The 23327-nt window shown below is 37.6% G+C and overlaps 1 protein-coding gene across 10 annotated transcripts in view; it reads right to left on the bottom strand.

Moving 5' to 3' along the window:
• Positions 1-23327, bottom strand: part of LOC100730274 (neurofibromin) — a 252327-nt gene that overhangs the window by 8266 nt on the left and 220734 nt on the right. For 4 of the 10 annotated variants that reach the window (XM_063251196.1, XM_063251200.1, XM_063251197.1 and 1 more), the window contains 11 exons: positions 21637-21763; positions 19604-19735; positions 18365-18500; positions 15994-16151; positions 11586-11708; positions 11072-11202; positions 10570-10670; positions 9115-9257; positions 8724-8770; positions 7321-7537; positions 1524-1577 (listed from right to left, as the gene is read on the bottom strand). In XM_063251196.1, the coding sequence (XP_063107266.1) occupies positions 1524-1577; positions 7321-7537; positions 8724-8770; positions 9115-9257; positions 10570-10670; positions 11072-11202; positions 11586-11708; positions 15994-16151; positions 18365-18500; positions 19604-19735; positions 21637-21763 (1369 nt within the window). Of the gene's footprint in view, positions 1-1523; positions 1578-7320; positions 7538-8723; positions 8771-9074; positions 9258-10569; positions 10671-11071; positions 11203-11585; positions 11709-15993; positions 16152-18364; positions 18501-19603; positions 19736-21636; positions 21764-23327 lie in introns of those variants that run through there. The other 6 variants (XM_063251199.1, XM_063251201.1, XM_063251203.1 and 3 more) reach the window with 4 other exon arrangements.

The raw sequence follows: 23327 nt of genomic DNA, 5'->3' as shown, positions 1-23327 counted from the left end.
ATCCAGACCTCCCACTACTTATACAGGGGCACTGGTAGACTACCTGATTGCACCGCTTAGTTTATCACATATACGACATGGCAAATATTTTGAAATTTTTTATTTTTTTGGTAGTATTAACCAGGGCTTTATGCATGCTAAGCTCTACTACTGGGCCACATCCCTATCCTTTTTTTTGAGAGAGGGTCTCTTAAATTGCCCAGACCAGCCTCAAACAAACTTGCAATCTTCTGGTAGCCTCCTGAGTAACCAAGATTCTCTTGGCTCTAGTTCTTAATCTGGCAATAAAAGGCAGTAATAGCAGGTCAGGCATGGTGGCATATGCCTAAAATTCCAGCTTGGGAGACCAAAGCAGGAGGGTTGCTGTGAGGCTACCCTGAACTGCATAATGAAACTCTGTCTCAGGAAAAAAAGAAAAAGTAAAATTACTGAAGTTAATGTAAATAAAAACGATATAATAAATCTTAGAAGAAAAGCTATGTAATAACTATAGCTTTTTCTTATGCTATAATATTCATGGAGACATGTAAAATACATATTTAGAAAAATTTGTAGTTTGAGCTAAATATACAAAATTTTAATTTGTAAGAATTTAAAAAGTATTTAGGCATATGCCTATAATCCCAGCACACAGGAGGCTGAGGCAGAAGGATGGCCATGTGTTCAAGGCCAACCTCGGCTACATAAGGAAGTTCAAACCTCGGCTACATAAGGAAGTTCAAGGCCAGCCTACAATATATAGCCCCTGTCTTAAAAAAAAAAAAGCAGCTAAGGCTGGTAGCACATAGCTATAAACCCAGCTACTTGGCAGGCTGAGGCAGGAGGATTCAAGTTTGAGGGTTAGGCAGTTTGGTGAGGCTCCATCGCCCTTCTCTCACCACAAAAACAGGGGAACTGGCATTGTAGGTCATTGGGCCCTGGGTACATAAGATGTAAAATTAAACACCATTTTTTAAAAATGGGCTTTCACCAATTGGTAACACTTCTTTTTCTGTCTAGGCTTCATCTTTCTATACATAACTATGCATAATTCCAGAAGAAGAAAGAAAATACTTTTTATAAAGTTAATACAAGTGTGTCTCATTCTTCCTTTTCAGTCTGTAGGGCTAAGTAATGAGCATGTTCTTTTTCTTGAATATAAGTGACAGAATAGATAGAGTAGATAGCTCTAATGTCTAAGGTTGGCTTTTTCATTATTTTTTTTGAAACTTTTTTTAAGCTACAAAAGACTGCCTTTTCTCTATTTCCTCTCCCTTGAGTTCCTTGTTACCCTGCTGTCTTAGTCCAGGGACTGCGGCTTCAGTGCTCAGGAGAGGTGGAAGCGGCCCCCGCACCGACACAAGACACCCTGGCCTGGCACTTCCTGAGCGCCCCCGGCCTGTACAAAGCAGAGGCTCTGTAGGCTCCTTTGGTGCCTAAATGAGACAGAACGCCCAGGGGCTGGAGGGAAGCCTGTGCCACATGCCCAGGATGAGCGCGGGGTGAAGCAATACTCATGCAGGGGTGAGGAAGGGGAGGAGTACCTTGACGAGGGAGCAGCTGCATGAAAATGGCTGATTTAGAGCAAGGCAGAGGAGCTTCAGACACAGAATGGAAGAAAACACAAAGTAAGTGATGTCCACGACATTAAAACAAGGTCAAATATGATTAGATTTTGGGTAATTACTAAGTTCTCTGGTTTTCAGAAGCCTGGTTTTCATTATTGAGTTCTGATCATTAATTTCCTAAATAATACATTCTGTAAATAAATATAACTTACAATTTTACAGATGATGTGTTTTACCATCTTTTTTGTTTTGTTTTGTTTTTGAGACAGGGTCTCACTATGTAGTTCACGCTGCCTTGAACCCACTATGTAGCTTACATTGGCCTCGAATTGCAGTGATCCTCCTGCCTCAACCTGAGTGCTGGCATTATAGGAATATGTCACTGCATCTAGCTGTTTTAACTAGAGTTAAGAATTTTACCTTAAATCAAGAACTAATTTAAAACTAAAAAACTTTAAAATGAGATTAAAAAGTTAGCAGAAGTTATACACAAATAATTGCTCAATTTAAAATTATTTTTATCCAGGTTGAGTGTGGTGGTGCATGCCTGTGATCCCAGCACTCAGGAGGCCTTGGCAGAGGATCACCCTGAGTTGAGGGCAGCTGAGCTACAAAGTGAGTTCAAGGCCAGCCTAAACTACATAGTGAGACTCTGCCTCACAAATACATGAATTTTTTTCTCCCTAAATATAAAATAATAAAAAAAGAAAAAGAAAATGAAAAAAAAAACAAGTAAAGGTCTGGTAGTAGCCTCAAGCATTTTTAAATTGTTTTGCAGGGGTAGGTAGGGTCTGGCTATATAGCCCAGGCTGGCCTTGAACTTGCATCAATCCTCCTGTCTCAATCTCCAGAGGGCTGGGACTACCAGTGTGCATCACCATGCCCAGGGCCTTAAGCACTTCTTTAAAACACTAAAGTATGTATAGTTTCAGAGATTTTATGTGGTCTCAAAATAGAGGCCTATAACTTTTTTTAAAGAGGGAGTTATTTTAACCAAATATAGTAGATAAATTGCTGACTCAGAGCTAAATTTAGGGAAATAGTTTTGATGAAATGTCCCTTCATGCAAATAGCTATCAGCAATACTGGCTTGAGATACTTATGAAAGCTAGCTGATCCATCCTCCTTCCCTAGAGGGCTGTTCACATTACTGAGCAAAGTAAAAGAAGGGGCGCCAGGAACGGACGAAGTCCCCAAAATAAAGCGGAAGAAGTGAATCTGAAAGAACAACTTGCTCTAGAAAAACTTGTGCTCTAATACTATCACCAAAATAAGGTGATAAAAGAAAAAAAATTAAGGACTTCTTAGTATAAAACAATGAAAACAGATCATAGGCTTGTTTTTGTAAAAAAAAAAAAATACCGTATTTCTCACACTTTTTGAAGTAAAAAATGTGTTATAAAGTTTTTGCTGTAATTATTACCTGACTCTTCCAAAACAGTCTCCATGAACTATTGGAATAATTTACATACAAGGGGCACTGTGACAAGCATCACAGGCAAGAGGTCAAAACAGTTTTTGTGCACACTTGACCATCTTTACAACTAAGAGCTCTGGAAGGCAGGTACCCTGCCCTGGCTGCTTACTGCAGAGTAAACAATGAATATCTCTAAGATACATATCTGGAATTCTGGTTTCTACATATCTCTAAGATACACATCTGGAATTTCTGGTTTCTGCAAAGCACTGCATTATGTATCTTATACTTAAAATTGAAAGAACTCTATATACTTAGAATTTGTTAAACAACATGGGTCACAAAACCAAATCAAAACACTAAAACCTTAAATACTGAGATCCATGCACAAAAACTGTCCAATCCTGAGCAACCAGAGCCTCTTTCATCTTAAAATGGCCCAGAGTGGCTAAAGCATACCTACTAAAAAGGTATTCAAATGTTTACTGAAGTGAGCTGTAAAAAGTGTTAGGAGAACCTGATAAATATAAAGTAGATTTTAATACTTTGAGACTAATCGAATTTATTTAACTTTTTAAATACGTACAAAATCCATATAATTCTGCCTGGATCTTTATTCTAATATACTTGGCCTTTAATATTTCAAGAGGACAAAGGTAGACCATACTTGAAATGGGTATGAAGCACTCAATGTATGACTTTTAAAAAGGCCTCTGTGCTCATTAGCTGGGAAAATCATTCATGGCTTTTTTGGGCTTAACCAAGAAATAATCCAATAAACAGCTTTTTTCTTTTTTTAGTAGGCAGACAGGTTTTATCTTTTAGTTCCAATTCTGGTTCTTCAGTTTATGTTTAGCTCAGGTACCCTGGGCCTAATAAGGGTCATAATATCAAGTCTGGAATGTTCTTATGTATTACGGGTACAGGCCATGTATTTTCTTCAGGATGTTCTTACTGGATTTAAGAAAACCTGAAGAGGTAAAGTTGTGTGTCCACTTGGCAGGAGGGCTACAGTAAACACAATTTTACATGCACTGAATTCTGGGTAGAGTCCATTAGTTCTATCAATGACAAGTTGCATTTCTATTAGGATTCAGGAGACACAGGTGTTTTTAAAGGTACACTTACACATTTTCAGCGAGAAATGTCCTCAGAGCTGGTGACTGCTCAAGTATCACCACCATCTTAATTGAAGTGAGGTCAAATGGTGGGCTGGCATGAGGATTAGGAGGAGGACATCTGCCCTATTGCAGGCAATGCCATGGAGGTAAATATTATGCTGAAAATGTGGCTGCTGGGTGTAGAGTTCAGGGAATATTTGGTTTCTACATAGCTGAACAACAAATTTGAATGAGTTAAAAATCTGGGTAAAATTCACTTGTTTTAGCCCTTTGATATCCATAAACTCAGTCCATAAAAAGTAAGGTGATAAAGATATGAAGTGATATAACTAGTCACAACTCTCATACTTGGCTTTCTGAGGCAGGGTCTTGTTATGTAGTATGGGCTGGCCTAATCCTAAACACACTATGTAGCCCAAGGTGACCTCACTCTTGTGACCCTCTTGTCTTAGCTTCCAGAGCACTGGGATTGTAGGCATGTGGCACCACACCTAGCCTCAAAGTGTCAACTCTTGACCATTACGAGGTATTTTGTAAGAACTAATGACAAAACTACAGCAGCTGGAGCAGAGCAATCAGGACCTTCCGCTGGGAATAGTGGCACATACCCGTAATGCCAGTACTCTGGGAAGCTGAGGCACAAGGATCACAGGTTTGATCCCAGCTGGGCAATTCAGTGACTTAGTGAGAGACTGTGTCAAAATGAAAACAGCAGGAGATAAAGCTCAGTGTGAAGGTCCTGGTTTCAGTCCTTAGTGCTGTAAGACCACACCACCACAAAACAACTGATTTTTTGACACTTTTAACACCACTTTAACAGCTTAAAGGCTAAAATTTGGTCAAATGAACCAAACTTTAAAAATGAGAGGACTACACAGAGTCCATTGATTTGTATGTGTGTGTGTTGTGTGTGTGTATGCGCGGATGCATGTGGTGCTGGAGACTGAATATAGGCAAGCAATCTACTACTGAGCTATGTTTCTTCTTCTTCTTCTTTTTTTTTTTTTTGTCTTTTTCGTTTTTATTGGTATCAGGGATCGAACTTATGACCGCACACTTGCAAGGCAAGCGCTTGTGCCACTGAGCTAAATCCCCAGCCCCTGAGCTATGTTTCTAATTGTGATAAACTTCTGTGGTTGAAAGTCATAAATAACAAAGCAGAAAATAGGCAGTTTTACAGAAGAAAAGGACTAGTAGACAGAAGTAATCAACTAGAAATGAATGAATGAGGTACAGAGGAAAGAGACGGAAAAGAATATGAGAGAAACACAGGGAAGGTGGTAAGGGTGGTATAAAGAACATTTGCCTTGGCTACATGCAAGAACTGTGTGATAAAGCCATTAGTGCTACTAACACTCTGTCTTTCCACTGAACGTAACACTGTAAGTACAGAGCCCAATTATCTGTATGGTGCTCTGGCTCAACATGCTAAGAGTTTACGGGAGAAGGCTGTACAGGAAGATAATTCAATGGCCGCAGGATTTAGAAGAAGGTAAACTGCCGTGGCCGGGACAGCTGAAATGCTGACAATGGGGCAGGACCACCGGTAGATCCTAGGGGACAGTCTCAAACTAGTGTGCATAAAAATCATGTTCACTACTGACCAGGCTTCACCCATGGAGGGCCACGTGTTACAGGTCTGGGACAAGGCTCCAGCATCTGCCTTCGACACTTCCTTTCCCTTTCCACTTCTCTCCCTCTCCCTCTTTTGTGGTACTGGGAATCGAACCCAGGGTCTTTACCTTGAGCTATATCCCCAGCCTTTTTTTACTTTTTGAGACAGTCTCAATAAGTTGCCGAGGCTTGTTTTCTTTTTTTTTTTTTTTTTTTGGTACCTGGGAATGAACTCAATCTAGGTTATTCTTAAACATGTGATCCTCCTGCTTTAGCTGCCCAGGGTGAGGGGTTACAGGCAGGCCCCAGCACACCTGGCTTAGTACTAGCTGAGTTTCTAACAAGCTCTTAAATGATGTTGATGCAGCTGATGTGGGACCATACTAGAACAAACACTGCTCTAGAAGTAAGTGGTGAGAACAACCATGGTTATATGGGAAAAATAGCTGGTCACACTTCTTTTATGTACCGGGTAAAAAAGATCCCCTGCACGGTGACCAATAAGTAAATGCTGAAAGAAAGCTTAATGGCTGAGTGTAACTTTTTAACATAATGGTTTATAAATTGAAATTCTACTTATGGATCCTGAAAATCACAGAATAATTTTACCATTTGAGTCTTAAAAATTTTTGCCATTGAATAATATATAAAATAATTATATCAAAATAATTTTATCATTTGATACTTTAAAAATCCATACTAAGAACTACACAAATTACTTAAAAGAATTTTTCTTATAGCATTTGGTATTTCATGAATGAATTTTTCAGACAATGGAACAAACTAAATAAGTTCTCCTTTAATTTTAATCATTCTAAAAGGAGCTCTTTTCTAAATTGGAAACATAACCATAGCAGGAGCTTTCCTTCCCTGCCCACTGTCATCTCAACACACACAACAGCATCAGCAGCACCGCTAATACTTCTGGCATCAACCAAGGTTGTATGACATCATTCCTTCTGACAGCAGCAAGCCCAGAGCCATGTAGTTTTGCTGTTTCTACTGTCTTTATGTCAGGTCCACTCCAGCCATTAGCTCCCATACCCCAGTCACCAGCTACACACCGCACACTCTCCCCATTCAGACTAAAAGAACCCTACAATGAGGGCTGTTATTTATCAGCTCTAAGGATGTTATTTTCTTGAGATGACATTGTCTAGTAAATGTTTAATTCCTTATCCTCAGGCTAGTCTATGGGGTTGTTTCTGGTAGTCAGCAGGGCACTATTAAGACTTGGTATGTTTTTTGATACAGTATGCTGTATCAGAAAGAAGCCCTTAGGACACTGTTTGCATGTCTACAAAAGGAACTGGAATTCTGTTCACTTACAGAGTAATGCAGCTTAGATTGCTCTTCTTGCCCACGTTTAAAAACTTATCCACTTTGGAAAACCTATTGTTTGTGAAAACTACAGACATTTCACTGTCTTAATATGACTCCTTGGAAGGTAGAAATCTGCAGAGAATCAACATTCAACTCAGTTACCAAGTAAAGATGAAATGTAAAATGAACCTCATGAGAAAAAGGAACAAAAGCTGCTATAATCTAACCACAAGGGAATTTCTAATGCTGGCATCTTAATACTATTGGTCAAAGTTATATAAAGATCACATTTACTAACCTGGGGAATGCTGGGAAGTTGCAAGTGAGGTCATGGAATTAGAGAGGTTAAGGTTGGCAGTGATACTAAGCTGGCTCTGCAGTGCAGGAGGGTAAGGAGATGTGGGTGTCAGGAGGGACTCCTCACTGGTTTCTTCATCAATTCCAGGCAAGTACGTGTCAATCAAGGCATCAAGAAACTTAACAATAAGCTCAGCATAGTCTGGGATTTGTGTTTGCTGTAATGGAAAATAGGAAATTATTTTAGCTCCACTCTTTTTTAATTTCCTCTGAAGCCAAAAAAAGATTAATTCAATTTTGGGGGGCTTACTTTATTACTTTTTATTTATTACTTTTCTTCCTTTGTTTATATTATAGATCATTTTAAAAAAGGAGTGGAGTAATATTTATTGACTACCATAGGACTTAAACCTGGGAATTTTATTCAGCTTCCTTTAACACTTCCAGATGAACCTGCAATTCCTATGTGCAAATGGACTAAATGCTAAGACAATACAATCATCAGGAATGATGTCTAGCCAATTTTCCAAAACACAGAAAATGAGCAGAATATCATCATTCCAGTTGCTGTTTAATTCTACCAACTAGACATTGTGGAGGGCAGAGGGTTATAGCAAATCTAAGTATAAAAACCACTGCATGGTACACTTACTTCTGTGACTTTAGGCCTACTTTTTCAGTGACAACCTTGTATATCAAGAGATTTAATACCCCTGTACCTAGAACACTGTGCCAGGAACTACAGGGGGAAGATACAGAAGTCCTGCCTTCAAGGAACTTCAATGAATTTGGGGAGAGCATACACAAAGAAAATAATTAAATACATACTTATGTAGCACTATAACAACTAATGCCAAAGAAAAAAATGAATAGAGAATAAAGAATCTAATCAAATATTGTTAGATGTAAACATGTTTTCATGAGGTAGACTACAATCACAGATAATGCGTCTTACTAGTCATAAGATATTTGAATGTGTACATTAAAATTATCAAATACATAGGGGTCTGTGGGGGGAAAAGTTTTACAGATTTATCATACCCTTCTGCAAAATAAGCATAAAAGGAGTTGCTTTTGTAAATGTATAAAGCTGCTGAAGCTGCTGTCTTTTTTTTTTTGAGGCAGGGTCTTGCTATGTTGTTCAGGCTGACCTTGAACTCCTTATTCAGCCCAGACTGGTCTTGAACTTACAGTGATCCTCCTGCCTCTGCCTCCTCATGTGCCACTACATCCAGCTGATGCTACTACCTTTTAGAAGAGATTTTGTGCTGGAAAACTTTTTCTGATAATGTGCTGACTGAGTTACTCTGGTTTTCACTATAATATGCATTCTTAAAGTAAGTATATTAAGATGGATAAAAACTTTGTTTTGTCAAATATATGAAAAAAAACATGTTTTTATACCTTTGAAAAGGGTCCTGCAAACCGCCACAAGCCATTAAAACCAAAACCTGCAACAAATCAAATGTTATTCTTATAAGACACATGGTATCTTTATATGGTAATATATTAAGTTGTACAGTTGATTTATAAAGCCTATGAACACAATGAAGTTATTTTAGAATGATTGTCAAAGCACACTAAAACTTACTTAAAATAGGTTCAGTGTAAAACCATATTTTAATAAAGTCGTCAAGCAATTATAATAGTGAGTATGACTATGGGAGTCAGGAAATTGTAAATGGAAGGAGGAGTATGAACAGCCTATCCCTGATAAGGAATTCTGTAGCCAGTGCATTCTATAACAGTGCACACTTTAGCAAGTTCCTCAGTCATCCTTCTCCTGGTAATTTACTTTGCAGGTAGGATGTTTGGTACTGCGGTGGGGATTCTTCATGGTACACCACACTCTGCACGATTCCATGGATCGGGTTTAGCAAATTTGGATCTTGGCATAATGTTAACAAGGTGTTCATCTTAGAGTCCAACAAATTGTGCCTAAAAAAAAAGTCAAAGGAGACATATTTTAGAGAACGATTAATGAAAAGATTTACTGAAAAACATACTAGAACAATGTGGCAGAATCAAAAGGATGAGCACTTTTAACTTTCTGGTGCTTTTCTGTATTTTTCATATTTCCTGTGTGTGTTTGCTTTTTTGGTTCACCTTTTGTTCTGTTTTTAGTCACTAGGAAAAATATGGTAAAAACAAACAACTCATGGTGTCATATATAACCATGTCAAAGTATGTATCATGAAAGCTTTTTCAAGATAAGGCTGGCCTCTATCTATCGCTTAACACACATTATAACCATTGATTTTTGCTATCTACTGATATGCACTCAATGAATTAAGATTAGATTTAATATTAGTCAGTACTTAATGAATGCTCAATCACATTGAATTTTATGAAGAGAAGCAACATCGGATTGAAAGGTACAGAATAACCATTCAATGAAATCTTAGGAAGAAATTAACTAATTTTAATCTGACTGTACTGATAAGTAAAAAGAACTAGGACTTAGCTGCATACAATTTGAAAATTTTATAACATAATTATCCAAAAGTAAAATAATTATGTTGTACACAAGCTCTCAATTGGAACAGAATATTCCGAGTTTCTGTGGGCTACTTCAAAAAAAATTTTTAAGAGTTTTTTTTTTTTTTTTTTTTTTTTGAGACAGGGTCTCACTAGGTAATTCAGGCTGGTCTTGAGTTCACTATGTACCCAAGAATGGCCTTGAACCCCCAGTGACCCTCCAGGCTTCAGCCCAGTGTTGGGATTATGGACCTGTGCTACCCAGGTGGGCTATTTAAATTTGAACACAGAGGCTAAATTGTCAAAAGAGGAGGTTAGTCTTAATTTCACACAGCTGTGGATAAACACAAACACTCTACTAAAAAGAAAACCAGAACAGGTGTGTAGATTTAAATATGGCAATCGCTCAGCTTGGTCTTGGGTGAGGAAAATGACCAGTGCTAATCATGGTGAAACACTTAAGTAAATTAACAGACTTTGGAAAAAAGTTTCTCCTGACAGGGTAAAACTAGTTCTAGCCATCACTAAACTCACTGTGTTCTGTTGTTTTGGTGCTGGGGATCAAAAGTGGGGCTTGTGTATCCTGAGAACACACACTACCACTAAGCCACACCTGCAGCCTCTTCTGCCATTATCTCTAAGCTAAAAATCACTACCACACTATCGCACTGCAACTGGTGAATATTACCGGGTGATGTATTTCCCTAATTCCTTACAAAGCATTTGACATAAAGATAGGTACAAAGGTTAATTCAATACGGAAGATACTTACACAACAGGAAATACTTTGGGGAACACAACGCTGGCCTCTGCTAAATATTCATAAAGAATTCGTTGATCAAATTCATCTGTGGTATATTTTACTAGTGTTGCCTGCCAAATGCAAAAAAGTAAACAAGGAACATTTTTATTTTGTGATTAAACTTTCAGCTGTTTTGGTAAGAATTAGAAGACAATCTTCCTTTCATGTTTTTAACATTTAAAGGGGAAGGAGGGTTGAAGAGAGGGGAGGGGATTGAGGAAAAAAATCAAAATATATTATGGGTTGGGAATGGTGGCACATGCTTGTAATCCCTGCACTTGGGAGGCTGAGGCAGGAGGATAGTTGTGGGTTCAACGCCAGCGTGGGCTACACAAGTGAGTTCAAGGCCAGCCTGAACTGCACAGCAAGAACCTGTCTCAAAAAAACCAAGGGGTGGGGGGAAGAGGCTCCTTAAAGTACACTGGAATATAAATTTCAACAAGGAAAACCCTCAAAAAGGGAAAATCCTTACTAGAACAGTAAGAAGAAGTGCCTGGATCTTTGGATCAGTAAGTACTTCTTCATCCAAAAGAACGTTCGACTCAGACACTGAAACTTTACGTAAATGTGGGTGCTGCTGCGATGAGGAAACCCTCTGAGTTTCTGCAGTAAGACACAGATGAACAAGATCAGCTGAATTAACAGAACACTGGATAACCACTTCACCCAGCATACTTCAAGGTTTTAACAATTAACAGCATTTTGGTGGACAGTCAAAACATCAAAAAATATATATGGAATTCCTATTCATCTACACAAAATTTTGGTTAGCTATTTACGACACTGTGTATCAGACATCTGATGACTTTTTGCACAGGTTTGAGGATAAACATCATTTTAAGGACTGCAGAGGATATCTTTTGAAGAAAAAATGCTTCTACACAGCATTCTAAAGATTTGTACATGGTTGGAAGTAAATGTGGATTTGAGGTACTCTCCCACCTTATTATCAATGACACAGATGAATTATTAACTTTGTTTCTCACCCATTTCATAATCAGTTTCTGCTACTCTTCTCATTTTAGGGGGTGTTGTGATCCCTGATTCCATTTCTTGCCTTTTAGGAGCCTTTGTGTCTGATATCAAGTGATCAAAACTTTTCCTTGTCCCTAAAACAAAAGTAACAGAATACAGAAATGCATTAACCACTGTGTCTATGAAGAAGAATACGCTAAAAAGAAAATGTCTGGACATAAAGTGTTTAAGTTTTCATGTAGAGACCTCCCAAAACTCAAACCTACTACTGGAGCACAGTGTCCCCACTGATCCATCTTCTCAAAGGGATAGTTTTTGGTTTTAGGACAGATGCACCCTACTGGCCTTAATGAAACTAAGATTACATTCATCTACAGTGTAGGTAAACCAAGGGCTCCCAGCAGGCACGAGTACGGCGAACAAACACAGAGGGATATGTGCTATTCAAGAGCAAAGAATGACTGCATCACAACAGTCTTCAATTTAAGAAATTCTGCTGGTGCCAAGAATTAGCCATTAACATATGAAAAATTTCCAAATGTAGTAAGAAATTAAAGTTTGATTTTAATTCCTCAAGCTTTGAGAAGATGGCCTGTATATCTGAAAATACCAAAGAACAGGAATATAGGAGATGCTTCAAAATAGCAAGTGATACTACCTCACACTTGGCTCTGAATTTCCCCAATCATGTACCACACTAATATTTAAGTATCTTTCTCTTAAAGTAGAAATATTGATATTGGACTATCTGAAATTTACATATTTTTGCTTTTTACATTAAAAAAAGTCTCATTCATATTAAAATAGCTCTAGGAAAAAAAAATCTGACCAATCACAAGTTTTGCTGGTATCATTCTGAGTCTGACTATACCCTGCATGGAACTCTTTCACTAACTTCACAAGGCTTTCTGAAGCAGTACATTGTCAGAACAAGGCCTCAGTTTATTTACCATTTTGAGATAAAATTGAAATTTCAACCTGTAAAAAAAAAAATCTAGCATACTTCTAACATTCTTTTTAAAAAGCTATAATTGATGTCGCTGGAGATTTAGGTCAGTGGCATAAGCGCCTGCCTTCCAAGCACGCAGTCCTGAATTCGATCCCCAGCACAGAAAAAAAGTTAAAAAGCTATAATTGAAGCCAATATAACTGAACACTTGACAAGTGCAATGTTTTATTAACCTAAAGTATTAATACTAATAAATATTTTTAAGTCATAAATATCAAGGTCAAAAGAATCTAATCCAGTGTAATTTCTTGTAAACAGAGGAAGCCATAAGTCATTAATCATCCTGAGGTCACATGACCAGGGATCCAGCTAAGGGTCAGACTGAGAACTAGGATCATGCTCTCCATATTGCACAGGACACCATTCTCCACATTTAGTTTTCCTGTTTTCTCCACTCTTCCTTTTTAGTTTACTCTGTGTGTTCTTCCCAGAGGTTTCACCTTCTGCACTCAACTATCTAGGAGCTAAGTGATTCTAAAGGTGTCATTTGTTTATTTTTATCTTCCCTAACTCCAAACTGATATATCTTTTCATTTATCTCTTGGATATTCACTGCTAGATATCCTGAAAGGACTTCAAACATAATCATCAACCAGCCTAAATGTACATACACATCCTGATTTCTATGAGTAGGACTATTATTGAACCGTTTTCCCCCTTCTACTTCTTTCTTTTTTTTGAGACAGGGTCCCACCACAAAGTGCAGGGTTGGTCTTGACTCACAGCAGTCCTCCTGCCTCAGCTACCCAAGTGCTAGGATTACAGGCATGTGCCACCATGCCTGAAACCTTTGTATTTTTTCTGTCCTATTTTTGTTGTATCTGAATTACAGGTGAAGTGCTTCTGATAGCTTGCATGTATTTGATTCTTTTAAAATTTTTTAAAGGATACAAAAATGATACATATTAATGAGGTATCTTAAACATCAGATAATTTTTTAAGTCCGAGTGAACGTATTTATCTCTTCAGACATTTATCTTTTGCAGGAGCAAGGTGCTTGCTACGCAGCCCAGGCTGTCATAAAACACACAATCCTCCGGCGTCAGTCCATAGAATGCTGGAATTGTACCTATGTGCCAGCACTTCCAACTCATTTATCATTTTATTAGGATGAAAACGTTCAAAATCTTTTCTTCCGACTTCTGAAATGTATACTGCATTATTATTATCCGTATCTACCTTACTATGTAATAGCACACCAGTACTTCCCATGCCTTGGCACCCATGGTCAGCTTTCCCCGACCTTCCCTCCCCGATAATCACGCCCCCAGCCTCTCAAGGTCTCTAAGATCAACTTTTTTATATTCTGAACACAAGTGGGATCTTGTGGTACTTGTCCTTGCCTCACTTTTTTTTTGTGTGTGCCAGGAATTAAAGTTGGTGCCTTGCTCTTGCCAGGCAGGCACTGAGCCACTGAGCTACATCCCCGGCTCCTGCCTCACTTATTTTTACTTAACATAATGATCTCTAGTTCTATTCATGTCATTAAGTGACAGGATTCCACTCTTTCTTTATGGCTGAAGATTTCTGTGCAATTGCTTCTGGGCTTTCTGACTAAGACCAAGTGGTCGTGTAGATGTCTTTGTTTCATTCATTCATCAGCTGATGGACACTGAAACTGTTTCTATTTCCTGGCTGTTGTGCACAGTACTGCAACACACATGGGAACTGACACCTCAGCAACACATGACTTCATTTCCCTTGGATGGATGTCCAACAGTCTGATCTTCTCTGTGTTAGACATCTATCCCAAACCTGATTCTTCTGTTTTCTCCAAGACTCCCGTCTTCATGCAGGCCTATACCGATTTTTGCTTGTGTTGATTTATCAATCTCCTAAATGGTCTGCTTGCCAAAATCTCTTCCTATTTCTCCATATTCCTGCCACAAAAACTTCCCCCCAAAATCTGGTCATATTCTCCCCCTACTTAAAATATCTCTGTTGCTTACATACGAAGGCTAAATCTCTGAATATGGCACACAGTCTTTAACATTCAAGTTCTGCTTCTTCTCTCTTATTTTCTACACCAGTCCCCATGATGCTATGATCCACTGCTAATTGTTTTCCTAAATGTATTCATGCTATTCCTCCTCTCCTGAATCTGTGCCCTTCCTTTTTTCTACCTGATAAGCATATATTAAAACTCATCAACCAGCTTACATATCATCTCTTCTCTGCAACTATTCCTAATTTTCCCAGACCCTGTTTCCCTTGTCAAAACCCACCACCCTGACAGATGCTATTGTCACCTCTGATTCTATGTCTTAGCACCAAACTGTAAGCCCCTCCACGCAGAGACCATCTTTTCCAACCAGAATATAGAGGAAATGAATTCATGGCACTTCGCTGAGGTTGGATTTTCATTTATAACTTCCTCTGCATGAAAATCAGAATTATAAAACATAAAGTATCCAGGAAACTCCTAAAAGATTTCTTAAGGCAAAGTACTAACAGAAAGAAACCCAAACAAAAGGTAACAGAACTATGTGACCAGCAACTGTAAGTCCATTCATGGTTTCTATGTCTTTCATGATCTGTTGGCAGGCCAGCTATGGTACACTTTGTGGTTTGATCACCAATTTCCTTATGAACACAGACATCTTCCCAATATTATCTCAAAACATATATATATGTCTGGTAACAAATCCTCTAAACCACTCAATTTTGGTTAATGAAATATAGATACCAATATATTCCAGTTAACAATTTAAACTTGTACCTAATGGATTACATGGTTGTTTTGTATTTCCTCTGTGGTTTGAGGTGGACTCAGTGGGTTCTTTCAGGTACTGACTTCAGTTACTGAAACGGCAAAGCGTCTCACAGCATTTTAGGTGCATTCTCACACGTTATGTTACCGAACCATCTTAACCTTCGAAAATTAATCTTGCATTTACTACGTACTGCAAACATTTACTAATAAAAAATTGAGAAAAAAGAATCTTATAATTAAAAATCTATTATCTTTTTAAAGACAACACAGTAAACCATATTAGAGCTTCATACCATACTCATTATTCTGCTCTCCAATGATAATTTTGGGAAGTACTGTATCACTAAAGCTTGAATGTAGCAACACTCTTCCTTTCCTACAGAGATTCAAAGGCTCTCCTATTATCATCACCTGCTCCCACCCAACGCAGAACAAACCGGGAACAGCCACAGTATTAGGCAAAAAATTAGGGGGCGAGGTTAATAAAACAAAGGTCCAATGTTCATTTCTCTATAGCAGCTGATATGGCTTAACGAATTTATCAAATTCTCTCATAACAAGCACACAAAACTGGTACATCAAAGTGAAAAACTGATAATCTTAAGCAATTTCAAATAATTTTTCAAGAGTAAAAGTATGTGATTTTTTTCAGACTAATCATTATCTTAAAAATTGTACAAGATTAAGATAAACTAACCAAGCAACTTCTTCGTGTTGGCCTGTGAAGGCTGCCCCATGTCCAGACTCATGGATTTCCTGGCTCTGGGACTGGTCTGGCCCATAGTTGGATAGGTGGCTGCAAGGTATCCTTCAGAACCTTTGGGAGAGGACCATGGTTGGTTCTCCTTTAGTGTCCTGAGAAATTTAAACAGTGCAGAAGAGTTAGCTGACAAGTACAATCATTGTTTGCCTATTCTAAGTAGCTACTCCAGCTCCCAACAACTGCAATCAACTAATTTTAAAATTGTACTTTAAAGGCTCTATAGTACAAACACTGAATGTTTTCCTAGGAAGCATCAACTTTCTTAGCATGGTCTCTTATACACAGACACTCACCAAATGCTAAACAGAAAGAGTTATACTGCATTGGTTTTACTGATTGTTTTCCTTTCCTTTCTTTCTGTTTCCTTCCTTCCCTCTCCCTCTCACTCCTTCCCTCTTCTCCGTCACAATTTCTTTTTTTTTGTCTTTTTGAGACAGGGTCTTGCTATGCAGTTCCGGCTGGCCTAGAACTCACTTTGTAGCCCAGGCTGGTTTGGAACTCGCAACAATCCTCCTGCCTCAGCCTCCCGAGTGCTGGGATTACAAGCGTGAGCCACCACGCCTGGCTAAATATAAATAACACGTTGTTTTGTTTGTTTGTTTGGTCCCAGAGATTGAACTCACAACCTCACACTTGTGAGGCAGGCGCTTATGCTGCTAAGCTAAATCCCCAGCCCTGTCACAATTTCTTTCTTTCTTTCTGATGCTGAGAATCAAACCCAGGGCTTCCCACATATTAGACAGGCACTGTACCACTAAGTAACACTCATCCTTTATTAACTTTTTAAACTGACAAAAACTGTATGTATTTATGGTATATATGTTTTGAAACATATGTATATATGTGTAGAATGGCTGCATCAAGCTAACACACGTGTTTCTTGCATACGTTGTATTTATTTATAGTGAGAACAGTTAAGCTCCACGTTCAGCAATTTTCTTTTTCCCCTGCTGTCCTGGAGATAGAACCCAAGCAATTTTCAAGTATACAGTACACTGTTATTAAAGACAGTCACTATGTTCACAGATAAAGCTATACCCCTATCCCTTTCAATTTTTTATTTTGGGCCTTACTAAGTTGTTCAGACTGCCTTGAATTTACGATCTTCTTCTTTTTTTTTAATTGGTACCGGGGATTGAACTCACGACCATGCGCTTGCAAGGCAGGCACTTATGCTGCTGAGCTAAATTCCTGGCCCAAATTTATGATCTTCTTGCCTCAGCCTAAGTAGCTGTGATTACAGGTAGGTGCTAACTTGCTTTTTAATCAGGGAAAATCAAGTCAAGGCAATTGAACATTTGTTTTAAAAACCAAGAGAATAAAACTATAATAGGAGAACATAGGAAAACTCATTTTTCCCTTTCCATTAAAAAAAGGACACATCTTAAAGAAATACATTCATGAGAGTGATGGAAGAGCAAGACCATTAGAGCGTCACTTATATATGGAAAACTTCTGTGTACACTATTAAAATATTAGTAAAACATTGTGGAGGGCTTTTTTGTGGAAAGGCAGGATATTAAACTGCATGACATAAATTGTAAAAATAGATTTTTTTTTTGAAACAGGGTCTTGCTATGTAATTTAGGCTGGCCTTGAACTCACTACGTAGTCCAGGCTGGTTCAAGCTCGCAGCGATCCTCTTACCTCAGCCTTCTGAATGCTAGGCCTATAGGTGTGTACCACCATGACCAGCAGAAGGTTACTTTCTTATGTTTAATACTATATCTAAATCTTTAAAATATTTTTAACTGAAAACATATAAAAATCCCTAAAGGATGCAATTTTCATGTAATTTCTACACGTTATACTGAAAAATATACTACCAAAACCATGTAGAAATGGACATAATTTTATTATCTACATCCATACTACAGAAAGCTTTCGATTAACTTTAACATATTATAAGTCAACCCAATAAATGTGTGGCCATGTACATGCTTTTGTAAATCTGTATAGCTTAGTTTCTAAGCATGTACTATTGCTTATATTTAATGTTAGTTTTTAGGTCCCTTGCCCACAACTCAATACTTTCAAGATCATCTGTTTTCATTATTCACGTGGTTTGTGCTTAAAATAGATGAATGAGAACATAAGCACAATAAGACTAGAAAAATAACTTTCTTACTACTAACTCACATAGACCACTGCATATTGACAGAATGGGCTTTGAGCTACATACTCTAATTTACATCTAGATTCCTGTCTAGATTACCTTCTACATTACTCGACGGTTTGCCTCCATCAGTACGGGAAACTGGAATTTGATTCCACTTATGTAATTACGGGAGAGTGGTACACTTACCTATAGCTGGGGTCACCATGATGAATGGGATATATGTCCATAGGAACATTTTCCATTGAAATATCAGTAAGAAGAAGGGACTTTCTATGTTTGAGGCTGCAGCGACTTCGAACCTCTTCAGACACTGTGAGTAAAGCTGACAGAAAAAAAGGCAGATTTAAAAAAATGTAACAAATCACAAGTGTGATCTAAAACATATTTCTTACAACTGCTTCAAAAAGATAGGCCTGTTAAATGTAGATGTAAAGAGCCCTAGAGAGAAATATGAGGTATAAGGGTATGAACACTTGGGATGGATTTTTGTTTATCTTCAAGGATTTGAGGTCTGGGGTTTTTTTTTTTTTTTTTGTCTTTTTCCTTTTTATCGGTACCAGGGATTGAACTCACGACTGCCTGCTTACAAGGCAGGCGCTTATGCCGCTGAGCTAAATCCCCAGCCCCTTGAGGTCTGTTTTAAAAGACTATACATAAATATTAGATAGAAGAAGAGATTTAATAACATTTTTATTTTTTCAACTCCTGCAATGTACAACTGGTCTAACACAAAAAGTAAGCAAGGCAGGTATTAATAAGTCCACTGAGGAAAAATACTGTGAGATATTAAATGATAAGTGTAAGGTTATACAGTTCAAACAAAAGGCAATCTGTACTTTCCATCCAACAACTATGTTGAAGAAATATGTGATATAAAATGCTAAGTGTTGCTGAGCAGAGAAACAATTAGATAAGAGCAAATAGGAAAGATTTAATGGGAGCAAACAGGGAAGGCTTAATGGAACAGTGAGGATGAGGTAGACATTTCAGGTAAAACGGCACAAGGAATAAAATCACCTGTAGGAGATGGAAAGCAGATTAGCTTAAAATCACCCATCCAGTTGGAGGATAATAAAAAAATAAGCCATGAAATTTACATAAAGGAGACAGACTAGGAGAGGGTTGTTTAAGGGCCCAGGACATTAGGCTGAGATGTTCAGATTTTATGACAGTAGGCAGCTACTGTACTGTCCTAAACAAAAGATGACAAAGAGAATACACGTCAGATTTTAATGCGACTCTTTTCTAAGGAAAAATATTTTGGTAAAACTTAAAAAACTGTAAACATTACAAAGTAGTATACTATGAACTCTCTGCTGCCAATTAATTAGCTGAAGGATGCATAGATAGGTATTTGTATGTTTCTGGTGTTCCCAAGATACAGATGTAGTATAAGTTTAATTTTGTCTAGTTTGTGTTTTTTACCTGCTAGATAAGCCACGCTCTGTGTATTCACCTCAAATTTGTCACAATTTCTATGTTTATTAACCAGAGTTAGTAATGTATGCAAAATTCTGACTGTTCTTGCCACAATGGCAGGTGAAGGATGCCTGTAACCTACAAAAAAAATAAAAAAATAAAAACAAGGATTTAATTTATTCCATAAAGACATATTTGAATTCTTATTCTGTGACGAGCAAGTCTGCAAGGAAAGGAAGTGTAAGTGACCGTTCCCACTTTCAAAAATAACTATTTTTAAGAGTGAAACATACACATACGACTATTTAATTACAAGATTAAGCACTAAAATGTGTAGAACAGAATAATGTTAAGAAGGAAGTGGGAAATTAAAGAAGATAACAGTGTTTCAGATCATCCAATCCTTAAAGCACCAAAGGGATGTTAAAAACGAAACAATGTACTGGAATTTCCCTTAAGATTCCTTTGAAAATAAAGTTCTACTGCTGAATAATTCTTTTTTTAAATTAAAATTTTAAAAAAATCAAATGATACAGGAAACATAGCTCTACATGTGCAAAAGAAAATCTTGATTTGAAAGTGATCTTCAAGCTGGGCCTGGTGATGCATACCTGCAATCTCAGCATCTGGGAGGCTGAGGCAAGAGGGCTGCCACAAGTTCAAGGCCAGCCTGAACTGCATGGCGAGACTCTCTCAAAAACAAACAAAATAAAACAAAACAAAAAGTGATATTTAATAGCTTTTAAGCACTAATATATTGCATTACTGATTGACTGACTGATTGAAGCAAGGTCTCACTATATAGGTTAGTCAGGTCTTGAACTCACTATGTAGCCCAGGCTGGCCCTCCGGAGTGCTGGGATTATAGGCATACACCACCATGCCCAGCTTATACTGCACTTTTAAAAAGTGATTTGAAGGCTGAAAATATCCAATACTCCTTTAGAAATACGTAGTAAGCAAGCACTTTATTAGCACATTAATAACAAGAGTTGTAACCCTTGTCCTGGTATCCTGCAGTAAGTGTAGTATCTTTTGGGCAAAGCTTACTTACTTATTTTAGGGATTAAAACTGTCAATATTTTTCTGTATTAGTACCAGATGCTAACTAAGTGTGCCACCGGAGCTCTGAAATTATCAGTATTTTCTGTAGAAGTGAGTAATGGAGAAACTTCTAGGTCCTTCAAACCTAAGAATTATTTAAATGGACGCAAAACTGTAGACTCAGATAGACTCAGATGTGTCGCCTCTGACCCACAAGTACATGCTGTCCCGGCTAACCACAGCCTCTGGCCCTGCCTGGCTCATGTTAATGAACCATGGCTATCAAGCAACGAGAAGTGAAGCCAGGTTAGAAAATGCATGTGCTCTGAAGAACAGCTAAAGATTGCTGGCTATAATCAGAATAGATATTTGCAGCGGTGGTGCTAGGGCCTAGAAAGGCATGGCCCTGTGATATATAATAATGGTATTAATCTGTACACCAGAAACATGTTGAAGAAAATGTACAATCAAATTTGTATAAGTAACATTTCCAAATATACATTTATCAAAAACATACTGATTTGGGGCTGGGGATTTAGCTCAGCAGCATAAGCACTGGTGCCTTGCAAGCATGCAGTCATGAGTTCAATCCCCAGTACCAAAATAAAAAGAAACCAAAAACCAAAAAAACATGCTGATTCATGGTCTTCTTATGGTGAGTAACAAAATATGTAATTATGACTAATAATTACTAATATTACTAATAATACAACTATTAAAAGGTTCAGTTGTTTTTTTGTTGTTGTCTTGGGTGGTAGTTCAGTTTCAGGTCTAGTGCTCTTATTTTATGAAAATTAACTCTTGCTTTTTAAAGGAAATCTGATATTTGACATGGAAATAAAGGTCTTTAAAAACATGTACTGAAAACAATTTAATAAGATTTGCATTTAAAGTAAATATATAGGCTGAGTTATTTCAAAGTAATCAATTATTTTAATTACTTCTGGCTTCAAGACAGTGTTTCACAAAAACATTCTGATACAGCGTTTCTTTACCTTTTAAGAGGTGTCCAACCAATGCAAAGTTAAAGTTAGAGTTGAAATTGAGTCCGACAAAATGATCCATTTGCTTACAGTGCCATTCCAGAGGATTCCGAATAGCCATAAATACTTCTTCTGGACTCTAATAAAAACAATGAAATGGTTGATGGAGTTCACACAGAAGCTGATTTATTTGCTCATTCATTTGTTTATTTACTTTTGTGGGACTGGGGCTTGAACCCAGGGCCTCACACATGGCAGTGAATTGCTCTTCCACTGATTTATTCCACTAACCTAAAAGCTTTCTCGGAAAAACATCACTTATAAGCTGAGCACTGTGCCACATGCCTATGATCTCAGCACTCTGGAAGGCTGATGCAGGGCAATCACAAGTTCAAGGCTACCCTGAACAACTTAATGAGATGCTCACTCACAATAAAAAGTAACAAAGGGCTCGAGGAAATGCACTGCAATCAACATTGGTTTAAAACAAACAAACAAAAAATTACTGATTTTTATTTGTAAACAACAGCTATGACAAGAAAAATACTCCTTTTAACTGAGAAAATTATTTTTAAACTACAGAAACCCACAGCAAAACACTTAAGGTACTATAAATTATTTGATATAAGACAGTCAAAAAGTAGGTAAATAAGATTGGAAGACTGAAACATCTTTGATTTATAATACACAAGTTCTGATACCAATTTACTTTTTTTTTGTAAAGAGGGAGTCTTGGTATGTTGTTCAGGCTGTTCTTAAACTGGTAGACTTAAGTGATCTCCTGCCTCATTCTCCCAACTAGTTGGGACTTCAGGTGTGCTCTCCATACCCAGCAATCATCCTTGTGCCTTTTAACAAGCTTTAGTAACTTGGATTCCTAGTATTCTGGCACCCTTGAGTCATGATTAGCTCCCGAGTTTTCTGGCAATGAAAATGCCAAGGCAGGTATTCCTAAATACAAACATACTTCATTTACAAATATTCTTAACATACAAATAGCCAATAGCTAGATATTACTTCAGGAAAGAGAAACAGGAAAGAAAGGTTCTAGTCCCAAATCAGATGTACAAATAGGAACAAATTATTTCTTTGCTGCTTCCTACTTAGTAGTATAGAGGGCCAACTGATAAACAGTAAGGTAACTTCTACTTCTATAATTTATTTACATACTTCCCAGAACCAGGATATTTTGGGTCTAAGTCACAGTACGAAGACTGAAAAAATATTGTTGAGACTGAGTATCACCACACTTAAAATTATGTTCCATCTTTCTAGCCACAGCTAATTTTTTTTTTTTTTTTTTTTTTTTTTTGGTCTTTTTGAGATAGCGTTTCACTATGCAGTTCAGGCTGGCCTTGAGCTCACTTTGTCCCCCAGGCTGGTCTCAAACTCCCAACAATTGTCCTGCCTCAGCCCCGAGTGCTGAGATTATAAGCATGCACCACCAGGTTTGGCTCAGTTAATTGCATATTAAGCAAGTTTGTTACATATTATATACATACTTTTTTTAAAAAGTTAGTTTTTCCTAAATTACTCCCATTTTTCCTCAAAGATAAATGTAATTTCATACTGCTATATTCCCTCCTCTATAACTCTAAACTACAAATTCATCCCTAATCAAGCTTAACAAATATTAAAATATGTGCTAATAGTATGTTTTAAAGTGAGATTAGGCAAAATAAAAAACTAGTAAAATCAAATAC

The sequence above is a fragment of the Cavia porcellus genome, unplaced genomic scaffold (genome assembly GCF_034190915.1).
Source record: "Cavia porcellus strain 051 isolate PalLab524CR breed Dunkin Hartley unplaced genomic scaffold, mCavPor4.1 scaffold_6, whole genome shotgun sequence".
Lineage (NCBI taxonomy): Eukaryota > Metazoa > Chordata > Mammalia > Rodentia > Caviidae > Cavia > Cavia porcellus.
Note: the sequence above shows the minus strand (reverse complement) of the source record. Positions and strands in the feature narration are given on the sequence as shown.